The sequence below is a fragment of the Nilaparvata lugens genome, chromosome 1, assembly GCF_014356525.2.
Source record: "Nilaparvata lugens isolate BPH chromosome 1, ASM1435652v1, whole genome shotgun sequence".
Classification (NCBI taxonomy): domain Eukaryota; kingdom Metazoa; phylum Arthropoda; class Insecta; order Hemiptera; family Delphacidae; genus Nilaparvata; species Nilaparvata lugens.
In genome coordinates this window covers 83,286,631-83,311,397 of record NC_052504.1, presented here as the reverse complement: position 1 = coordinate 83,311,397, position 24,767 = coordinate 83,286,631, and the positions used below count along the sequence as shown (strand labels likewise).

General features: G+C 32.5%; 2 protein-coding genes across 3 annotated transcripts in view; both read right to left on the bottom strand.

Moving 5' to 3' along the window:
* Nucleotides 1–665: 665 nt before the first annotated feature.
* LOC111051356 (xaa-Pro aminopeptidase ApepP-like) lies at nt 666–15,934 on the bottom strand. Its single transcript, XM_039445463.1, has 14 exons — nt 15,662–15,934; nt 14,526–14,764; nt 11,050–11,229; nt 10,473–10,584; nt 10,006–10,119; nt 9,159–9,408; nt 8,041–8,161; nt 7,051–7,197; nt 5,955–6,168; nt 3,969–4,202; nt 2,967–3,008; nt 2,447–2,526; nt 1,676–1,771; nt 666–942 (listed from the first exon to the last, which is right to left on the bottom strand). The coding sequence occupies exons 1-14, from the start codon at nt 15,696–15,698 to the stop codon at nt 817–819; spliced, it is 1,992 nt and encodes a 663-aa protein (XP_039301397.1). The 5' UTR covers nt 15,699–15,934; the 3' UTR covers nt 666–816.
* Nucleotides 15,935–16,122: 188 nt separating this feature from the next.
* Nucleotides 16,123–24,767, bottom strand: part of LOC111051364 (hydroxyacyl-coenzyme A dehydrogenase, mitochondrial) — a 12,980-nt gene continuing 4,335 nt past the window's right edge. For both annotated transcript variants that reach the window (XM_022337869.2, XM_039445441.1), the window contains exons 3-9: nt 22,821–22,937; nt 21,599–21,757; nt 21,272–21,409; nt 19,981–20,143; nt 18,055–18,171; nt 17,160–17,297; nt 16,123–16,346 (exon numbers count right to left, since the gene is read on the bottom strand). In XM_022337869.2, the coding sequence (XP_022193561.2) occupies nt 17,176–17,297; nt 18,055–18,171; nt 19,981–20,143; nt 21,272–21,409; nt 21,599–21,757; nt 22,821–22,937 (816 nt within the window). In that variant the 3' untranslated portion in view covers nt 16,123–16,346; nt 17,160–17,175. The remainder of the gene's footprint in view (nt 16,347–17,159; nt 17,298–18,054; nt 18,172–19,980; nt 20,144–21,271; nt 21,410–21,598; nt 21,758–22,820; nt 22,938–24,767) is intronic.

Here is a 24,767-nt window from a genome sequence, read left to right as displayed (position 1 = left end):
TTGAATTCAGTGCTCTTCAAATCACCAGTATTCTGTCTTCTAATTCTATAAATAATATAGTAAGTTAGATTGAAACTTTACCACTCCTTAGCTAACAATAATATTATGATCAAATTTTTATCAAGATTCTGTATCTTGATGGAAGAATAAATTATTCTCTACTTGGTGGTAATATTGGTGGAGTGTTCTTGATATTTTGCCATCAGAATTGCACGACAGGTAGAGGTCAATGGTGGCCGAGTGTGCCATAGGCCGTATAAGTTGGTCAAGCTCTAATGGCAATTTTTAGCTGCAACATCATCATTCTTTTCACTATTGAATACTTAAATAGAGTATAGCAGTCTGATTTCATAAATAAATGTTATTAGCTTCTACTTACGTTTGTGGAACGCTTTCGGACACTATGCCCTTTCTCAACACTCTGTGTACGAAAGCGCTCCACAAACGTAAGTAGAAGCTAATAGCTTTTATTTATAAAATCAGACTGTTATGTCGTATTAAGTATTCAAAAGCTATTATTAACAAGCAGTTCGTCATGGAAAGAAACATTGAAGAGTATCATTATTTTGATTATCAGAAGCACATTGCCTCCAACAAAATCAATCAAGGCATTCAAAGATCGATTTTAGTGACTGGGTAAAAGATTAAACTTTTTAATAACTGAACATTCTCATAGACACCCTGAATGAGTGTGAATTTGGATCCATATTTTTATTGTTTTAATTTTATATAATTAGAATAAGATATGGATAAGAAAACTGCTGATAATAGATAAATATGTTTTAGTGTGATGTGAAACTATGTTATACTAATATTTCAGTCGCTGCATACAGGATCAGTTTTCTGCACAAGCCATTTGTAGAGTTTGTGACGACCTTGTCTGATCATCTCTTCCCCAACTTCGTCACGAATCCTTTTATTGTAGGCATTCAGCCACCTTATCTGAAAAATCAATATTCATAGTCATTAGATCTCTGTTGTGAGATCATCTAAGAATAAAACAAAGGACACCTTCAGTATTTCTTACCCCTAATCAAATAATTTATTCAAAATCCCTGATTAGAAGTAATACTTCCAATAAAACTTCCCACCGAAGATATTTTTAAAAAATAAATAACAAACAAATGAATGAAATACGTAACAAAAATCAAAAGATTTTTTTATATTTTGATATTTTCTTATTAATATTCTAAGTTGATGATGACTAGTTATTTATTCCAAAACACTGTGCATGTTCTCTATTACACTATTCTTCAAATGAACGGACATACAATATTAATAGAAATAAATAATCTAAAACTTTTATTCACATCATGTTTTCATTAATGCCATTTTCAAGGGAGTGAGATTCTCACTTGAGTCTCACTGAATATGTTTTAAATAAGTTTTTAATAAGGGTACTTGGAATTTTTATTTCTTGATGAATAAGAGTAGCCCCACACCAAAAAGTTAGTATTAATAGAAATACAGTGAAGTTGTAATAATTATCAACTGATTTCTGTTCCAGGTCCTTCAGTAAATGCACTTTATTTTAGTGAAACTTTATATTTTTACTTCATGCATTTTTCATTTCACGCATTTCTAGTCTATTGATAATTAGTGTCACTGATAACAAGGTACTTCAACTTGAATGAAAACAATCACAAGGTAAATAGCAAATTGTGAAAAAAATCACCTGACGTTTCTCCATTTGCTTGAAATCTATCAATTTCGTCTCATAAGGCACGAGTGTTATTGGTTTGAATGTGAGGAAGTTTTTCCTTTGGTTCGGCTACAACAAAATATCAAAAATTATAACTCACAAAAGATTTACATTAAATTATTCAGAAAAATTACGTTGTCTCTAAATTGAAAATAATAAAATGTAAAATAATACAATAATATTCATGTGTAATGAATAAGTGATATCGACACACTGTTCTAATGTTTTATATTATTAATTGACTGCACGTCGTTGTATAAAACATTAAAAAAGTGTGTTAATACATCGCAGTACGAAATGGATAAAGAAACTACCATTTTAAGTGATATCAATTATTGCTTGTGCAATTTCTTATTAAAGTTGCTATTATTTTCTTGAAATATTAAATGGTTAAAACTGAAAATCAGACCTATTAGCGAGAGTGAAAAGTATTGTGGATTTCATTAAGTCAATTCCAAAGATATCTGAAATATTTTGTAAATCATCTTCTAATATAATCAGTATCCTGTATAGTAATTTTCTGTTGGAGGAGTTATTGGTATTGAACAGTTAATATGGCTAGAGAATAGAAGCCCACACCTTTAATCTAAATTACTTCCACTGATATATCAACCATTTATTCTCATTTCAAATTTCAAGGAGTGTTCCTTATGAGTCATTTTCAGATTTTCACATCGATTTATAAGGATTAAATGTTTGAAATACCAAAATATGAAATGAATGAAGATAGAGCTATAAGCTTACCAAATGATTTTCGACTTCTACCACTTGAACTACATTCTCCAAACGCATTCCGAATTCATCAGCTTGATAGTATCCTGGCTCTGAAACAAAAATAATTTGTTGATATGTTGAATAATTTTTTACTGCAATAGAGTCTTAACTTTGTGAAAGTTGTGTTTCTAAAACAGATAGGAGGCTTCATTTTCCATAAAATTCTGTATTTTGTTAACTCAATTAGAAGTTGCATTATCTTATTCTACAGCTATTTTTTTATTTATTTTCTCTCCTGTGGGAATCATAATAAGACCTCTAAAGATAAAAATTAATATTTAATCAACAGAAACAAATTCTGAATATGCCTTATTACTATGATATACGAGTAAATGTTGTAAGGAAAGATTATATCGCTTCTGCATTGATGCTTGTGCCTCTAAATATGAACGAAATGGTTTCATAATTTTATTGAACACAATTTTTCACCTTGGTGTTAATACCGAAACAATCATAATAGAGCTGAAAACCAAAAATGAATAAAACTTACCATGTGTGCCGAAGAAATTCACATCATAAGTGTAGTTGAAACCTGAAAATTAAAAATTAATTTATAATAAATTAATATCCAAATGTCAAATCAAACAATTTTAACTTGACTTGAAAATTACAATTCAACTTGATAATGTCATTAGTAGCCGAATCATGTTGTGACGTAATAATTTAAAAAGGGTACTCAGATTTATATTTTCATTTATATTCAAAAATAGCCATAAAGAAAAAAGACAAACAATTTTTATATGTTGAGAAAAATACCGTTTCTATAAAATGACTGCCAATTATTTGCTTTCCACATTCAATCCTTCTAAGAATTTTATTAAAGATTTATATGAAAGCTAATTGAATTGCTAGACCTTTCAATTGAATTTGATCTTAGTAAAATTACATATCATGCTTGTAAATGTGATACTGTAATCACCTTACAGAATAAAATATCCAACAGCTAGGTTTTTAAAAGCTTAAAGATAGATTGTTCGCGATGATCGAATATTTGTGTGAAAACAAATTAATTTAAAGAAATTATACATTTGATTAAAAATATTCATTCTACAAATATATATTTTATTTTATCATCAAAATAATATATGCCATAAAAGGAATACTTTCAGACGTTTCATACATTTTCAAAATTAAATAAATGTTCAACGGATAGATTCTCTTTGAGGTGTAGTGTAGTTAAGTTAAAATTTGATTAGTTTACGTTGGGTATGTTAAGCTGCGTTGAAAGGACTTGACAGGAATGGTGTAGAGAGGATGACAGTCCAAGACTGCTGACAGGGATGAGTGTTGGAGAGTGGTGGAGAATGCCAAAGCCCACCTTGGGTTGTAGAGCAGACAAGAGAGAGAGAGAGAGAAAGATTTGTTAAGCTGCCTACAGACTTGAGCTGATAATATCGGTATTTGTACAGAAACAGTAAGGTTGAAGTATGTAAGTATGAAAAGTGAAATGCGCGTGTTCGTAACGCTCAAGTCTGTACGCATCTTCAGATACCTTCATGTACAGCCAAATGGAAGCCGACACCATGTCCGCTGCCGTGGCCGTAATCTAGGCCGAGCTCGTAGAGCGGCCGCCTGATGATGATGTCCATCTGCTGGTAGGTGGAGCCTCGCGGGAAGTGGATGGAAGCCATATCGATGCAGCCCTTCAGCAGCGCCGTGTAGACCACTTTCTGGAACTCGGTCGGCTTCCCAAAGTGAATTGTTCTTGTCGTGTCGATTGTGCCGTCTGTATTCCCAAAAATGAAACACAATTATTATAGGTCAAGATTGAAAAGGGATGCAAAACAGGGCTGTTCGAATTCTTGAATGTGTGGATCCTTCTTCCTCTTGTAAGCCCTTATTTAGAAGACTCCAACAACTTACGGTTCCAGCCAATTACTTCTTCAATGTTGTTTTCCATCACGAACTGCTTATTATATCATTCTTCCCTAACTTTGAAAATAATGCGTTTAGATTAATATGTTAATGTGGTATTTTTACATGTCTCACATTTTTAATATTTATACTTCTGCGGTGAATGATACACAAAGTCAATGATTGTGTTGGATATATATAGTTTTAGATTGGTTCTAGACAATTAATGAAAAGTGATTTTGAAACAATTTATTGAAATAAGATAAAACCTCATATGAAGTTCAGAGATACCCTATTGACCGAGCTGAAACCTTTATTATTTAAACTTTACTCCAAATTTTGAATAGTTTTGTAACACAAATTATATAAATCATACATTTATACATAAAAAATGTATTTTTACATTATACATAATTATGTATTTTCTACATAAAAAATTAGAGGTTGTTTGCTCCATATGTATTGTCCTGACCACGCTGACCTACATGTGGCAATTTTGTAAAATTATTATTTGCTGCGTGAAGCCACATAGAGCGGAGCTAAAGTGGCATGCAGCATGTCAAGTTCAGAGCTGGAGGCTTGTAAATGCATTTTTTTAATAATGCATCTAATCTCACATTGTAGCACTCCTCAATGGTAATGGACATATCTCAACCAGTATCTTTGTCGATTTTGTTAAAAACATTCTATAGCTCCCACACAGCCTGATTTCCTCTGGAATGAAATTGAAACACTCAAGTCCAGCATAACACACGGCCCTTTCTCTAGAAGTGTCAGCTCGTAAATCGGATACAGGAACAAAGCTGAATCCTCTTCTTGAGTTTTATAAGAGTGACTGATGCTGTTTGTGTTGAAAAACCAACCCTCTATACCTATGAAGAAATACAACTTCAAGGAAGTAAATGGATCACTTTTTTCTATTAAAAAGAACGACTAGCAGTCAGATTTTTTGATCCCGTTGTCACAGTGAGTGATTAATTCATTTATTGTAAAGAATCTGACTGCTAGTCATTCTTTTTTATAGCAATAAGTGATTATACATCGAAATGGTCGAGAATTGGCTCCTATGTGAGATTAGATGCTTTGTGAGTACAATCACATTATTTCATGGATCTCGGCTTAAATACTTATACTCAGGCGAGGTAGAACTTCCGTGAGTGACTCCCCACCAATAAAAGTCATATAAATATTATTATTATCATTTTATAAGACCCTCCTATAACCTCATTCATGTATTTTATAGGCTATTCAAATGAATGATCTACTGAGAAATTCAATTGGTATTATGAGTTCGTCATGGAAAGCATAGTCTGTTTGACAAAGATAGTGTATATCAAACATCAAAGTGCAATAATTCGACCAACTTAACCACATGAGCCTGCTTCGATCCAATTAAATTTTGTCTCTTTCGAAGAGACAAAAGAAAGTGATCCCACATGAATTAGTAGCTAGTATTAGGCCTACTAAATGAAAATATATAAGATACTACGTTTTATACTACTTCAACATGTAGCCCTAAATAAAAATATATCACTTTTTATCCTACTTCAATAAGTAGGCCTATTCAATTCCATGAATGAAAGAATTGATTATTGATCTTCATTGAAATATCTAAATACTCTACCTAGATACTGTCCGCCTGAGTCAATCATGAGTACATTAGAGTCATCGATTTTGCGTGTGGTAGAAGGAGTGGGGATGTAATGGGGAAGAGCTGCGTTGCTCCCGAATGCAATGATCGACGCAAAACTTGGTCCTCGATTCAAATCCTGTTGCAATCGCAGTCTCTCAAGAACTTTGGCCACTTTCAGCTCATCCCATTTCTCACCAATTGGCATCTGTTGAAAAAAATGTAAAAACAAATAGTACATTAAAAATCCAGTGGCCAACTGCACATTAATTTCGACAATACAGTAGTAAGCTAAAAACTTTCTATTCAAAATAAGTTCACAGCAGACAACATAAAATGAAACATATTTTTTACAAAATGCTATCAAGGAGAATAATTGTTTATTTGAAATGCATAGTTAGCAGAAGAAGTTGCAACCAGCCAACCACTAGTGATAAGTTTAGATAGATGGAATGATTGACAAAGAGTAGTGAAATTTCTCTTCAATATTACTTTGGGATGATAATTTTGATTTTGATAAGTTTGATGATAATTTGAACATGATGCTGCATTTTTATAAAAGACAGATCTGGAGCACAGAAGAAGTAACACTGTTTTTACTCCTTGTCTGGAGTTGACGCTTGAGTACAATATTTGTAGAATGTTTTATTTAAACCTGACAATCAACAGCATTTTCCATGCAGGTGCCGTAGGAAACAGTTTCATATTGGACTTGATACTTTCCTCTTTTGTGTATCTTCTCTTTGGTTTGAATATTTCTTGAAAAAATATCATCATACAGCTCTGATACGGTTTAGCATGAATGATGGAAATTGAATGAAAAAGACTAAGAAATTGTCAAAAAACCACTGATTTATTGATAATTAGAAAGACCGGTCTGATAAACAGAGATTATCAGAGATTGACAATGGTGTAATAACCGAAACCGGTCTTTCTAATTATCAATAAATCAGTGGTTTTTTGACAATTTCTTAGTCTTTTTCATTCAATATGAATAATTACCACAATATCAACTTCTCAACTACACAAAAAATGATGGAAATTTATAGCTGGCTATTACAAGAGATGAGATTGATGATCATATTCTTACCCCTTCTTCCATCAACGCCCACAGGTAGCAAATGGCAATGGCATCTCTTATGTGTGCATTTTGCATTCCTTGGGCTTCAACGTCGTTTTTGATCGCTCGCAAATTGATAATCGGGGAAGGTGCATAGTACAATTTCTCCTCAGGAACCTTAGGAAAAATTTATTTGTGATAGAAATATTATAAAAACATGTAAATTCTACAGGCATGCACTGGGGAGGAATTTAGGGTGAAAATTGCTGGACATGTGTGCTTACTCTGATGACAAATTCTATGCTCATCATGAGATGCACCATAACAATAGAATATATCCTCAACGTTTCAGAATACTGACAAATCCATAATTCCATATACCCCTTCTATAGGTAGTCGACAGTCGGCGGATGCTTCAAAATTGAAATAAATGAAAAAAAGACTTGAAATAGTTGATTGAATTTCATTACTAGATATCAATCAATCAATCATTTATTCATTTCTTTCCAAAACATACATAAAAATGTACATGAAAAAGTCAAAAACTAAAAACTAACTTAAAGCTAAAGAGAAATAGTGACTGTTTAAAATTCAATTTTTTACAGTAAACTCGTTTATACTGTAGCATGCTAAATCTATCAAATATGCTATCAACAATTCCTTGAATTTTGATCTATCAGGTTCATGTCTTATGCAACCTGGGAGACAACCAATAAATTTTATTCCCATGTACGTTGGACTTTGTTTATATTTTTCCTTATTGTGTTTCTTTATTGTAAAATTATTTTTATTTCTTGTGTTGTAATTTTGTAATTACGTATATCTACTTGCCGTGGGAATCTAGATAGAGTATAGACAAAGCGACGGCAAATTTGAAAAAAACTTACGGTGCTATGGGTGAAATAGAGTAGATATAGTTATTGATTGTTGGAACATTAGGCTATTACCTGAAAATATACTGTTCACTTTTCATAAGTTGAAAAATTATCATCAACATGTCGTTGAATTTACGTATCTTACCAGTAAATAAATGAGGTAGCTGACTCCTTTAGAAGATCCCATTCTAGATGGTAGCCAAACCCTGTAGGATAATTTAGTTTTCAATGCCAAATCGTACCAGACTCGCTCGTATGGAACAACTCTGAAAAATGTAATAACCATCCGTTAGTCCTACTGTGTATGTATGACATGTTGGTATGTACCATAACAGGATAACACACATTATAATATAAATATGCGACCATATCTTCATGTAAACTTAAAAATTACCATTAAACGGTCTTTCGGAGGAGACGATAACCGTCGGTCCCGACTACCTAAAAAGTAGTCGTCATCTCTCATCATCATCCCTCTCACTCATTACCCACGCACAAGCCTAAGAGCTTATGTGGGCATTACACTCAGTATTATCATAGAGAAACAATAGCATAAGTAGATATCCCATGGTATAGGGCGTTTGTGGGCATTACACTCAGTATTATCATAGAGAAACAATAGCATAAGTAGATATCCCATGGTATAGGGCGTTTATGTCGCAACTTTTACTGTTATCTCAAGCCGATAGTTTATGTAATTCTTTCCCGTGAAGCTGTGTGACACTGGTAGTCTCTCATATTGTGCCGTTCATACACTCTCACCCCAACAAAAAAGTTAAATTCGACAATAATCAACAGTAATCGGCTTGAGATAACAGTAAAAGTTGCGACATAAATGCCCTATACCATGGGATATCTACTTACGCTATTGTTTCTCTATGGTATTATTATTTTATTTTATTACGTGAATGGTGCATATGGACCGTACAAGAATTCAAATTTAAAACCATAATACAATTTGATATTTTTCAAGTTCTTTAATTTTTTTAAATTTCACTACCAATGTTCAGACAAAAATTTACTGCATATGTTAGTTAACACATCGCTTGCTCCAGCTCAACTTCAAATTCAATCTCACAATTATTATGTATCAAATTATATCCAATGTTCAGGAAATACAGACTGATTAAATACTTTCAATGCATTTTAGAAAAATTGTGTGATTAAACACAAATGCCATATCATGGAGCACAACCTACTGAAAACTTAATTTGAGATGCTCTTCTTCATTTTTTTATTTGAATAACGTTTTTCAGAACTCACAAAACATTATCATCAGCGGAGTAAAGATGACTGCGCAGTTCCGGAGTAATCCTTTCAAAAGGCAGATACAAAGTGGCTGATGAGTTGTTTATGATCAAGTAGGATCTGAAAACTGGAGTGTAAGGAATATCATCTCCTCTCAGATTCAAAGCCCATGCTATCTCGTCCAAAGCTGTCACAATCAGTGTGTCTATGTACAGACTCGACATTATTCCACGTATTCTTGCTAGTTTTGACTGCCATGATTCACCTGTAATTCAACAACGGAACAAATTATAGTTGAGGGTCAATAATGAAAGTTTATTCATGGAGAAGTGACCTGATTAATCCATTACTTTCGAATAAATAGAATATGGAATTATTGTAATTTACTTATAAATTATATTACTTATAATAAATCGTTATTATATTAGGCCTATTTTATTTAAAAAATTATTATTTGATTTTATTAATTTATTTACTTTTTACATTAGGAAATTGTAGTACAATTTGAATATTAAATGTTACATGAAATATCATTATGAATTGCACTATTTTGTAATCAATACACAATAAACAAAAAAATAGCGAGCAATGTATATTTATATGAAGCGAAATAATTATAATTATTGAGGTTGAGTGGTAGAGAGGACTTAAAAGTCCTAACTCCGCCTAATAAAGAATTTTTTCATTTTCATTTTCAATTATTAAAGGTGATAGTTTCTTGATCCATTCCGAACTGCGATCTATCAACACACTTTTTCCTATGTATTTCACACGACATGCAGTCAAATATTTGACTGCAAATTGTTATTATAAATAATAAAAATTATTATTTGATTATTCTCAAGAAGCCTTATTACCGCACCTGCAAATCGAATATCGTGGATGATTAAAGACGAGTTGGAACGAGCAGGTCTATCTTCCCAAAATATATCGACCAGGTTGTCAGTTAATCCAAGCATGTTGATCTGGTAATGAGCTGCAACAAAGAGGCAACACGTTTAAAAATGGATTATCAAGAAAAAGTGTTATTAAGATCAATATATACTACAATGTTTAATCCATGAGTACAATAATACTAAATTATAAGAGTAGGCCCTATGTTTAAAATTGAATATTAAGACAAATAAAATGATAGTCTATAGGAGACTAGATTAGCATAATGAAGACGATGAAATTGACGAAATTGAAAAAGGATGTTGTAGCATAGATTATGCATACTTTCAATTCAAATGGAAATTACTTATGAATTCAATTTCTTATTGATGATACTACTAGAAGGGTTTTAAGACTGAAGCTGTACTATCAAAAAGTTTTCTTTTATTAACTTACCTAGATAAGAACTCAAACGCTTCCATTCGCCGGCAGAAAGTATCCGAGGATCTGCTGATACATTATCCAAAGGCTTCAGTTCAGCAGCAAGCCATTGCTCGATGGTTGGAGTCTATCAACAGAATTGAGAACAAAAATGAAAAGTCATCTCGAAATTAGGTTTACTTGATAAAAATTTATGCAAAAGTCAATTACTCAAATTAGTAAAAGAAGAAAAATATGGAGAAACCAGAAAAGCAAAATTCATATGTCCATATATGAACCTCACGCCTCAGACTTGTGCGCTTGTGAGCCTGTGAATGACGATAGAAGCATGTGTTTGTTTTTCAGCTAGTTCCTGCTGAAAATAATAATAATAAATAATAAACGCCCTATACCATGGGATATCTACTTACGATATTGTTTATCTATGGTATTACTTTTATGGTAATGATGTATTTTAGCATAATATGGAATAATTCATTATCAGTTACTAATCAGTCCTATGTCAACTTTGTTGTAACTATTTTGGGAGAATAAACGTTTTTAAATTTGATTTAATTTATCATCTATTAATTGATAGTAAAGGAAGACTCACGCCGTCATTGCCATCCTTCATGAGCAGCCAGTTGCAGTCGATCTGACTGTCAGCTTGGATGTGATAGCGGCTGTCGGTCCAGAGTGCAGCCTTCTGCAGCGTCACCACAGCCTCTGCGTTGCTGCCCGTAAACCCAGTCAGGAAAGCCAGGCGTCGGTCAGCTGTTGCCAAGTATTCACTCTGAAAATTATTTAGAAAACCATGTAGAATCAGGAATATGAATACTATAGTGAGGTCCACGTTATAATAGCAGTGGAGAAAGATAGGAGAACAACGTTGCCGATCCTCAGTCTTGTCAATGCCTTCTATAGACGGTAGCTGATACAGGTTCATTGATGTAATATTTGACGGTCCATTCTCGTTTAAAATAATCAATTATTGACCGAGCGAAGTGAGGTCTAAGATTCAATTCAAAGGTTTTGCGTTTCTCTTCATGTTTAAAGTTTAATATCGGGGGACCGAGCTTTGCTCTGGAGTGTAAAAGCATAGAAAATTTGTAACGAAAGATTGAATTTATAGTTTATATTTATTTATTCATTTTCTCAGTCGTAAAATTATTTTGACAGTTATATGAGGAGGCACAACAGGCTTATGCCCAAAACTGTCCCTTTTCAAATTTATACTATAAATTTTAAGCTACTATCACTCATCAAAATAACAATTTATTCACACTTCAAAAAACAAACACATCATCAATTACAAATAGATATACTATAAATTCGATTTAGAATGATATACTATGTTTGCTACAATATTTGTTAATATACTATGTCACTAACAGCATCTAGTTACTATTTTGGACAAGTAAACACGTTTTCTAAAAAAAAGAGAAATAAACGAAAATAAGTTTCTCTTGCTGAATTTTTCTTCTCGTGAGATTAGCTGGATGATCCCACACACATGCACTCGTTCACTCTCTTCCATTACGGTATCAACAGACGACAAAATTTCCAACTGTTTTTCCAAGGACGTATTCATCCTTTTAATGTCCTTCGGCGAGTTATCCAAGGGTTGAGACCTAGTGCAATCGAATCTTCATATCATAAACCTACTTTGTTCCAAATTTTGTGAAAATCGTTAGAGCCATTTTCGAGATCCGTTGAATATCCATATACCCATATACCCATATAACCATAATATAACCACATAACCATATAAATATGTATATACATATATACAGAAATTGCTCGCTTAATATAATAGGATATGTTGTGCATTTACGGCGAAATGCAGCAATAGATTTTCATGAAATTTGACAGGTATGTTCCTTTTTAAATTGCGCGTCGACGTATATACAAGGTTTTTGGAAATTTTGAATTTCAAGGGTAATATAAAAGGAAAAGGAGCCTCCCTCATACGCCAAAATTAGAGTAAAAATCAGACTATAGAATTATTCATCATAAATCAGCTGTCGAGTGGATTATAAATTGCATGCCATGACGCATGCAATTCAATCTCAATGTAACTTGGTTAAAAATCAGCTGTGTGGACTATTAATTGCATGCCTCATTGAATGCAATTTTTATGCACTATTAAACTATTGATTGCATGCAATAACGCAAGCAATTAATAACTAAAATAACATAGTATTGTCTCTCGACCTTTCTCTGCTTTGAGATAATTTTTATAATTGAGATTAAATTAATATCTTGTTAATTAATTATTAATTCTACATTGTTAAAAGACGATCTGGCAACTGAGCGAAGAGAGAGAGAGAGATAATGCTATCAGCTTTGTTGAATGATAGAGGAGGATAGCAATACCGTTGCTAATCGAACACTGCCAATATAACGTGGACCTCACTTTAGATACATAGCCTGCCTGCGGCCTGTTAGACAAAGTTGTACCAGTCCTTTAATTTAACTGAATGCAGGATTTAACTACTATAGTAGGTAAAAGTTATGTACTAATTCAAGAGCAGGCATGCTTTTACTACAAAAGTAGTGGAATGGTGACATGATCTCTATAGTGAGGTCCACGTTATAATGGCACTGGAGAAAGATAGGAGAAAACGTTGCCGATTCTCTGCCTCACCACTGCCTTAGAATTATAGAGAATAGATGTTTATTTCATCAAGACAATTTAAAAATACAATATTACACAATAATTGCCTTTTATAGAAGGTAGCTGATACCAGTGGTAGCCTATATCTGATGTAATATCAACAGTTCATTCTTGCTTAAAATAATATTTTATTAACCAAGAAAATATATTATTATTCAATGATGATTCAACAATATGATTTTATTGAGACAAACTATTTTTGACAAAATCTACACTATGAGCAACAGAGATATTGTGGAATTTTTCCATATTAATAAGGTGAAATAAGAGCGATATTATCGTCAGTTCCACATAATTTTTCTGAGCCAAACTACAGTTTCAATGCACTGAAGACATCATATATATATAAGCTAATGCTTTATGGGCCAGCATGAAGAAGCGTCAGAAGTGACTTGTCATAATTGAAAAATACAAAACAGAAATTACATCAAAGATGTACATTGAAGGACAGTATGCTATAATATGCAGTATTACTGCATATTTTGGAATGGCCTCTATGGGTCTGCCTCAAATGTCAATTCTCTGTAATACTCCTTCGATCCATTTAAGCCCCATATCACTTGCCGCATGCACCTCCTGCAATCCTCCCTCACATGGGAACAGATGGCAGTTTGAAACCAAGTGCTCCATTGTCTGTATCTCGCCACATTCACAGTATGGGTCAGGTGTAAAGCCCCATAAGGCAAGAGACTGGGCGCATCTTCCAGTAGATGTCCGGAACCTGTTCAAACAGCACCACTGCCGGCGGCCAAGCAGTGTCCCTGGCACCTCTCCATTTGGATCCTCAATTAGGTGTTTATTCTTTACTGATGAGGAGGACCGCCTTGCCTTACAAATTGTTCCAATATCCTGACCATTCTGATCTTCTAATCTCAGATACCTCCTAGATTGTAGCCGTCTTGCTGGTGTATTATTTAGCTCCTTAGCTATTGGCAACTTAAGACATCATCATTAATGATGATGAAAATAAAAATACCACTGATGATGATGATGATGTCTTCAAGTGCATTGAAACTTTAGTGTGGCTCAGAAAAATTATGTGAAACTGACAATTCACATTCATTTCACCATGAAATATTTTGTCAATTATATTTCTACATTGTTGAAAAACCATCTGACAACGACGCGGAGTTGGAAAAGGATAGCATTATCTCCTTTTTCGAATGATAGACAAGAATATCAACACCAATGTTAATCAAATACTGCCATTATAACGTATTAATATATACTGATATTATAACGTGACCCTCCCTATAGAACATAGCCTGTCTGGGACCTGTTTTATAAAGTTGTACAAGTGCTATAATTTATACCATTCAATCTGATTATAGATTACAGCAATTCTAGTTAGAGGAACATTACTAGAATACGTGGATTACGAGAGTTATATATTTATTCTGGTGCTACTTTACCTGATGATCATCTGAATTGGAGATAATGTATGCGCTAACATTGCGCTGCGCCATAATACTCCGCAGTTTGTCCAAATTGGCAGATGACGGCCCATTTATCAGATCTTGAAAACTGCAGCATGATTCTCTGTCACTCAGAGATATTCTGTTGAACTTTTCACTTTTTCCAATATTCAAATTTCTCGGATCAATAATTGGCGACACTGATACCGTAGCCAATACTGGCGAATAGTAGAAATCTGTGGAAATGAAAGAAATGTATTCACGGTACAAGATATGATTATCATTAGGGAGACAAGAATTTCTATTAGCCTATAAGTTTATTTTTTGTCAATTGGTTTGATGGTTCGACTGAAATAATTTCAGGAAAGCCATAAATTTGCATACCGTATCGTTTTTTATTTGTTTTACATGCATGCCTACTAGCTACTACCACAGAATTCAGCAATTATAGAAGTTTTCTCTGCTACTAGCTTTGATTATGGATACTTAACGTATCCATAATCAAAGCTACTACCTACACTGTTCTTAAATATTTATTTGGAAAGAATGTGTATCCTATTTTTTTGTAATTCCCTTACATTTGAATAAGTTGCATTATAATGTTATTGAATTTGATGTTTTTGTTCAAAGCTAGGTTTTGCACTCGCCTCAGATTGTTTAAAATTCATAATATAATTTTGTGAAATATGTAATCTTCAAGATGGATTTTTTTTTGTTTTAATTTCATAGAAAGCTTGCAAGTTCAAGAAGAATTGATGTTTTTCTATTTAGAACTTTTATTTTTTTAAATATTCAGCTCACACATCAAGCATTGAAAAGAATAAGAGATACTAAGTAAAAGTGTAACTAAATATAAGAGATACTAGAAAAAGAATAAGAGTATTAAGTTCACATTTTTTTAGGGTGCTTAGTGAGAAACAAGTATTTTCTGATTAAATGAAAATGCTTCTTAATTTTATTTTTCAAATTCTTCAGGATAGCAATATTCAGTTGGTACAATCGGGAATTAATTTTCCAGATGGGAATTAATGAGAAATTGCATTTATTCAAATGCTAATGAATTAATACCGTAATTATTATTTAACGAAAATCCAAATTGAATGCTGTCAATATTTGCAGTAGCAAAAACTTACCCAAAACAATAAGGAGTAGAAACAGCAGCCAGCTCATCTTTCTGCCGAATGAGTTAGGAAATTCTTTTCACCTCCACTATCTTAATTGCCTCTAGATTCTACTAAGAATCAGCAATTAGTTATCAAGAATTCCAATTACCACACATAATGTAAAACTAACAAAGTTTGAAAGAATTAGTCCTGAAAGCTTCTTTACTGAATTTTTTTTATTTATGAAACTTGAAATTTATTCAACACAGCAAACTGCGTGAGAAAGCAGTCTTATTGTTGATAGTAACAACCAGTACCTACATGAAAAAACTATGAAGTCCAGTTTCATTTGTAGATCTGTCCAATACGGTACATTCAATCAGAAGGTTAAAGCCATATGATATTATAACATTGGAAATTTGATTATAAATAAATAGCAGGTAACCCGTGCTTTGCAGAATCCAGAAGACCGAATAATAAATAAGTCGATGACAGAGATTCTATCGTATATTAAAAAAATATATAATTGAAGATCAACAAACGACATTCAGTTTACAATGTTTTTAAAAAATAGCTATTTTTCATCTAAAATACACTTAACAGCTTTTGAAATTGATTGCATTGATTTTTGGAGACTAATGATAAAATATTGTTTTTACTTCCATTCCAGCAAGAACTGAATTCTTCAACAGGCAGATTGTATCCACATTTAGATCTGCAATCAAAACACGCATTGAATTACTATTTTGTTTATATTATTCTTATGTATTTATTCTGTCTGAATGACAAATCTTTCCTTGAAAATCCATATAAATATGCAACAAATAAATAATTGTTGCTTAGAGTTAAGAGGTTTCTATCTGTTTCTATATGTATTGTCCAAAAGGGTCAAGTTGTGCTGTAAGGAATATGGTCTGTGCATTCAAATGAATTGTATTAATGTATTTGAAAAATCTAATTGACTTACAGTTTACTTACTTTATTATTTTTAATGTAATTTTGGGTGTACAGTTGTTGTAAAACTTGATTCTATCTTTTGGTGCACTGTATTTAATATTTGACTTTGCCCATTGTTCTTAGAATTTAACGGCAATAAAATCATATTTATCTATGCCAAACTCAACATGACATATTTTTATAATAAAGTATTTGTTACCTCCATCAATTCATTCAACATTTATAATTGAATTTGTTTTTGCTATTAAAAAGAGCGACTAGCAGTCACATTTTTTCCAACAAATGAATTAATCACTCACTGTGAAAACGAGATCTTTCGGCATGTCCGCCATCTTCCTGGTTGTCAACCAAAATCTGACTGCTAGTCGTTCTTTTTAATAGCAAAAAGTGACGCAATAATAAGCAGTTCCTGATGGAAAACAGCATAGAAGAATTAATAATTGAGTATTGGTTAAATAATCTTGCCACTCATATGCCGATTGCTGAGATACATAAAGTATAACATTGAAAATAGTGTTGTAAAGGAGTCTAAAACTTAGTGGCGTTTATTACGTATGATAAATTAATTTACCTGATAAGTCTTAACCTCATTTGGTGTATTTGTAGTAGCCTTCACCCGATTTGACTCCAAGTTTACCAGCTTTCACAAGCTCCTTCATTGACTTCATAGGCTCGAAAAGAGGGTTGTCTGGGAACTTCTTATGCCAACCTAAAAATCATCAATTCAACAACTGAGAAGAAGTATGTACTCAAATATCAACATAAAAATGTCCTATCAACCAATATTATGCTTTTCAAAGTATAATAATTGTTCATCAAAAAAACAAATTAAATTTATTTCTACCTGTAGACTCCACAAAGTGGTTCAACTCCTTAAGAAAAGTAAACTAGTGTGGTAAGCATCTAAACTAAACCAAGGTGTTCAGTGTTTGCAAACAATCACTGATATTACAATGATTAAGGAGAAATAAAAACGATGTTGTCAGTTTCACATAATTTATTTGAGCCAAACTTGAGTTTCAATGCACTAAATCATCTGCCTTAAACTTAAGTTTGGCTCAAATAAATTATGTGGAACTGACAATATCGTTTTATTTCACCTTAATATGGAGAAATTACACAATATCTCTGTTCATAGTGTAAATTTTATTCCAATGATATTAAGAAGGGTTAGTATTTCTTGGTTTCATTTATTAATTGAATTGATTTATTAATGAACAGTAATTACATTTTATCACTGTGATAAGCTCATCTTGGCAATTTACAGCCGAATTATTATTACTGAGTAAATATCAGAATTGACAATGCTTATTGATCTAAAAGTATCATTAAACTTGATTTTCTCCACAATATCCCAAATTTTCAAATAATGGTTCAACCATGAAAATATAAGAAAGCGAAACAAATTAGAATCAAAATTATTCAAACACATACATGATGTTTATTGTGAGATGAGATGAACCTACCTTCAACAATGGACAGAGTGGTGTCATGACCAACATAGTCAGCAAGCTCAAGAGGCCCCATTGGGTATCCAGCACCTAGTTTCATTGCAATATCTATGTCCTTAGCAGAAGCATCACCTACAAAATAGAAGAAAACGAAAACTTAATTGGAGTAATATGTAAGAGTGTCTTCAGAGTAAGTAAGAAATATTGAGAACGAAATGAGACGATAAGATTAGATGATACGAGTACAATGAGAATCTCCGATATCTGTCTTGAAATGAATTCCAAGAATGGGCATAATAATGGTGTACAATGATTGAAGAAAAACTTTTTAGCTGTTTGCTATTATTGGCAAACTCACAATTAGCAATAAAATAGGAAACATAATATTATTCTAGGTGATATTACAAGAATTCCCTTTTAATTGCATTGGAAAGATGCACGTTTTCTACATTTTGCTTCTACAAAATTTGCATGTCTTAAATTAGTTTCCTATTTGAAATGAGATAGAGAGATTCATTGATTATATGCCGCTTTTATTGAGGGAGGAGTTAGGACTCCAGGTCCTCTCTGCCTAACAACCCCAAAAAGTTCAAAGTGCACTATTTATAGAAGAATCTTTTAACTATATTTAATTATATTTCTAAATTAAAAAAAAACAATCTGGCAAATTTGCGGAGCTAGAAAAGGATAGTGCTATCTGTTTTGACGAATGACAGACTAGGATAGCAACATCAAAGTAATCTAATACTGCCATTACATCCTATACTATTAAACGAGCAACTTCTGTTTATGTTTATATGTTTAGATGTTTGGATGTTTATTCAAATCATTCATTCAAATCAAATTTATTTCCATCCAAAAACAGTTAACAAACATAAATATAAATTACATTTTATGGAAAGATTAGCATCCGCAAAGAAAGAATATGTTTGTATTTCACCGGATCTCTAAAACGGCTCTAACGATTCTCACGAAATTCAGAACATAGTAGGTTTATAATATAAATATTCGATTGCACTAGGTCTCATTCCTGGGAAAACTCGCTGAAGGACATTAAAAGGATAATTATTATTCATCCTTGGAAAAACAGCTGATAATAATTATTATGTCGTCTGTTGGTGATGGAAGTGAGTGAGCGAGTTCATGTGCGTGGGACTGTGTCAAAATTATGACTCAGCTGTTGAACTTTTTTAATCATTCTATCAGGTACTGAATTTTTGCCGGTTGCAAAAAAGCCGGGTTATTTTCAATCCTGATTAATTCCAATAGATCCATCTTTTTGAAATGGTCTTCTCTGATTTGGTTTACGAGAAGTTAATCAGGATTAAAATTTAACCGGCTTTTGTGCAACTGGGCCTTTGTGAGGAAAATTTTTGCATTCCTCTGGGAATTAATCTCAATTTACTGTGATTAGATAGAACATTTCTGTATGAATGTTATTTTATAATTTCTTCTTTTATAATAAATTTATTATGCTTTTGTACTCCAGAGCGAAGCTCGGTCCCCAATATTACTGACTAGAATTCAACTCTGCAAAATAATTGAACATGTGTGCTCAACAGAATATTTCTTAAATCTATTACAATATATTCTCTTTGGAAATTCCAAGTACATTATTTTATGAATCTGTACATCTGTACATGACATGATTCCATTGTAATGATTCAAAGCACACATAGAAAATAGTGATAGCAGTAAATACATTTTTACAGGATATAAATGGAAATTCATAAGACTTGAAAAATAATCATATTAAATTTACTATGTAAAATGCAAAGAGAATTCAATTCAATTCGTTTATTTCCACTTGGCATTACAATACATGTAAATGATTATATTTGATCTTTAACAAAATAAGAATGACATTTTTACAAAAACAGTACAAAGAACATATTCTGAGGTAATGAATAATGTGAGTATTATACAGTGCAGATTACTAACCTCGCTCCATCATTCTGACGGCTTCGCAGAGGAGGGGCACGAGCAGCCTGTTGACAACGAATCCGGGCGTGTCCTTGCAGGTGATGGGAGTCTTGCCAATAGCCTTGGTCCACTCCATCACCTGGTTGTAGGTGGCGTCAGACGTGTCTGCTATACGGATCACCTGTCAACAAGTTCATCGATCAGTTAATTCTATTGATTTCATTTCATATAGTGACGTTTGTACAAAAGCCGGTTAAAATTCAATCTTGATAACAAGAACTAATCAGAGAAGACTTCTTTTAGAAAAGCCTCTGATTGGTTCTCGTAAAATTAATCACGATTAAAATTTAACCTGTTTCAGTGCAACCAGAACTTAATCTTATATCTTCCATTGATCGCCTATGGCAGAGGTATGTGAAGTTGTCGTAATGTGTGATGTCGAAACAACACGATTATCATCATTACCTTTCATTTTCACTACGATGAGTTCTATAATTAGAGTTCGATCTACTTTTTGATTATGATCCACACACAGAAGCCAAAAGTTTGTACGTGGAATATGTGGATTTGTCGTAATGTGTGGTGTCGTAACAACACGATTATATCCTTTTACCATACACCTTCCATTTTTATCATGATTTCCGATCAAAATATATAGATAGCCTAATTGAAATATGATCTACTTTGTGCTTATGAGTATCCATAGAGAAGTCAAAGGTTTGTAAGGGGGAGATTAGATGGTGATGGTGAATCTGATGGGGTGGGTGCGGGGTATTTTCGAACCATCAGGAAATGTTTTTAAAGCTTTTAACTATATGAATATGCAAGTAGATAATACTGAATCATTTTAACTACAAATCAAATATTATGAAATTATTATGAAGCTCTTATAGGAATGTGTAATGAGTAAGAACACAGCATAATACAATTTTAATCAGAATTGGGCTATAACTTTGGAGCTCTCATTGAAAAATCTCTAACCTAACATTATCTTGAGCTTCATAGAGAAATTATAGAACTCAGAGTTCGTTAGAAATAAATACGTGGAATTAAATGCTACAAACCTCTTTTAACAAGACAAATAATTATCAGCTCTATGGAGAATCTTTAATAATTATGTTATATTTAAATTAACAACTGTATACCACTGTGCATACTATTATTATGAAACTAACAGCACTGCAAACTTTCATAAAAATCTTCAATAATCACAATTTCCTTCTTTAAAGTGATAAACGACTAATTGAATTTAAATGATAGGACAACTTATGAGTCTTATTACTAATGACGACCCAAACCCAACTCTCACCTCAACTAATCTCATCACTGGAACTGGATTGAAGAAGTGGAGACCAGCAAATCTGTCCTTCCTCTTGGTAACTGATGCTATTTCAGTGATTGACAGCGAAGAAGTGTTCGAAGCAAAGATGGTCGATTCAGGAGCCACCTAAAGCAAAATAAAAACATAATTTAATTTATTCAATTAATTACAAGATTTCACATTACTGGAATAAAAATGTTCTCAAGATTGTATTTATATTTTGTGAGAAACTATCATGATATAACATTGAGCAAATAATATTTATGATGAACTAACTTGAATGGAAATGAAAATTAGAACAAAAATGAATATTACCGGGTCGATTTCGGAGAAAAGTTTGTGCTTTACTTCCATCTTCTCCACGATTGCTTCAACGACAAGATCTGTATTTTTGACAACATCCTTCAAGTCTGAAGACACACTGATTCTACTCACAGAGTCTGTGATAAACTTCTTGGCTTCAGCTTCTTGATCCTGCAACGCACAACAATTTTATATCAGTGAAAGGGAAAAAATGTTACAAGACTGCAACTATGAATAATAAAGATTAGATGACATGATAAAATAGTTGGAAATTAAATCACAGTAGAATGCCCTGATAAGTACATAGATGAATATCAGATGATAGCAGCACCCCATTTTTACGAATTGCTGACTACTTCATTGACTTCCTTAGATGCTAATTAGTCATTTTTGTTCAGTTCCACTCAATCTTTTGGCAAGAGCACTTCGCTCCAAAATTTCTTATTTTTGTAATAGTTGTAGTTTGAAAATAAAAGTTTCTTTTTAAAAACGTAATCGTGTTTACAACGTAGTCGCGTATTTTGGTTAAGGCCAGAGCCCGATTTGGGCTGTAGCGCCATTGGAGAGAGAGAGAAAGAGAGAGAGAGAGAGAGAGAGAGAGAGTGAGAGAGAGAGAGTCGTGTTTACAAATCACAAACTCATGATAAGAGTTTGGATTATACGGTAAAGGAAATTACGCTAGATGCCAGATAAAATGGGAATAGAACTCATGACTGGTGCAGCGAGAGTAGTATATTTATCTAGTATGATTTCATCGAACATTAAGATAATCTACTGCACATTATAGAAAAATTCTGAACAATAATTCAACTTCAAGTCGGGCCTAGGCCACAACTCAAGTTCTGTCGTAAATTTGTTTAACTCTTTAAATAAGGATGATAACTTCAACCTAGATTTCGTCTTTCAATGATTTGATATTTAAACGTATAGGGGAATCAGATGATGATGATGACAATAATAATCAATAAATTGATAATAAGATGTTAACCAGTTTTCCAAGATTCAAAAAGAAACTATAAGATTGATGGAGAAATAACTTATTAGTATAGCGATTTTACAAAAACGAAAATCGTTTACTGTTCTAGTAAATACGGTAGGTATCATGATGGGAGAAAATTGTTCAACTCATAGTTAACATTTCAAAAATATCAAATGAGGACTTACATCGTGAAGATATTGAGAATTTTATAAATACTGGAATTAAATTGAGCTTATTTCAAAAAAGATGAATTACCTTGTACATTTTCTTAGCTACTCGCTGCAAGCTCTTTTCAATGCTTCCCTTCGACTTCTGCAAGACTTGCTCGTTCAAGTCCACGAGGGTTACATTATGTCCACTCTGAGCAGCTACCTGAAATCGAAATTAAATTTAAAACAAAATGTCCGGTTTATTTATAACTAACTAAGTATTTACGTAAGTATAAGTACCTAGTACTTACTACCTAAGTGACATTTGAAACTACCTAAGTGAATAATAAGAAAAATCTTTTCGGGCTTTTCCTTTTTCACTGGTTTTGTTTAGTATAAGTATTCACCGAGTACATTAAATGGGTAATTAACCGAGCGAAGTGAGGTCTAAGATTCAAGTCGACGGTTTTGCATTTCTCTTTATGTTTAAATGTTTATATGTTGCGCATATGTTTTATGTTTGCGCAATAGATTTTCATAGAATTTGACAGGTATGTATGTTCCTTTTTAAATTGCGCGTCGACGTATATACAAGGTTTTTGGAGATTTTGAATTTTAAGGATAATATAAAAGGAAAAGGAGCCTCCTTCATACGCCAATATTAGAGTAAAAATCAGACTGTAGAATTATTAATCATAAATCAGCTGTCGAGTGGACTATAAATTGCATGACATGACGCATGCAATTCAATATCTAATGTAACTTAGTGAAAAATCAGCTGAGGACTATTAATTGTATGCCTCATTGAATGCAATTTTTATGCACTATTAATGGACTATTGATTGCATGCAATAACGCATGCAATTAATAACTGAAATAACGTAGTATTATCTCTCGACCTTTCTCTGCTTTGAACTCGGGCTGTCCTGTTGCCAGTATGTCTTGAAGGAGATTAGCTTTTGATGTTAGCATTTTTGATACACCAACCCCAACAGCCATTAGCCGTTTTCACACCGATATCTCTCCGACACGACATACAGACAGGATTTACTCTGATGGACAATAGTATAAGAGGAGGCTGTGGTTTATAACTTCGCGAGGTCTACTGTTCACAGAACTACTAGTCTCACTTTGATACGAATTCCTTTAATCGAAATTTTAACATTCATATTCTCCTACGATCTTACAACAAACATAATCCAATATTTCACAACATTGAAAGTAAACATTGCAACTCAATTCGTAATACCAGTTGAGAACTGGTTTTGGTATTCTGCATTATTAATTATGTAATTCAACACAGGAAAGGTCGTTAAACTTGGAAGAGAATTGTTTAAATACGCTAAATTTACAGCAATGCAAACAATTTAATGAGGTGAAAGTGTTCGTTTGAATATCATAGTGATAGTAGCTCATTAGTGTCGTAGAATCACAATAATACTAAAATGGTATAATTTCAATATCCAATAGAAACAAATTATGTTTCCTGGAATTTGAATTAGTAATAACTTTCAATTTAAATCTGAATATTTATGGACATTAGAATTCAATTTGAAAATGTCAAGATAGATGAACGGAGTACATACAAAAAATAGATGATTTGAATACTTTATTTCATGAAGAATGTATACAAATAAAGCATTGTACTCTTGTAAGAAACTTGTATAAGTTGATGTAGACTAGATTAACACGGAATAGGCTTAAATCTTGTTCCATGAAAGTCTTCAACATAAAAAAAATAATGAAGATATCAAGAAAGAATAAAAGTCTTATTAGCAGCAACGTTACGAAATTCAAATAGTGGTAGATTAATATGCTCAACTTATATTACAATAATTCATAAGTATTTCCAAATTGATACAAATTTTAAAAGATTCTACATCATACTTTCGATACTTCTTGAAAATTATATTTGAAACTTTCAATACTTCATAGAAAAATTATGTAGATCGATTAATTATAAATTTTCATTGATTATTAAATTATGATTAATTATAAGCGATCCTTGATAAGTGACTTTGAGCTGTTGAACCTTTTCAACAAGTTAGATTAC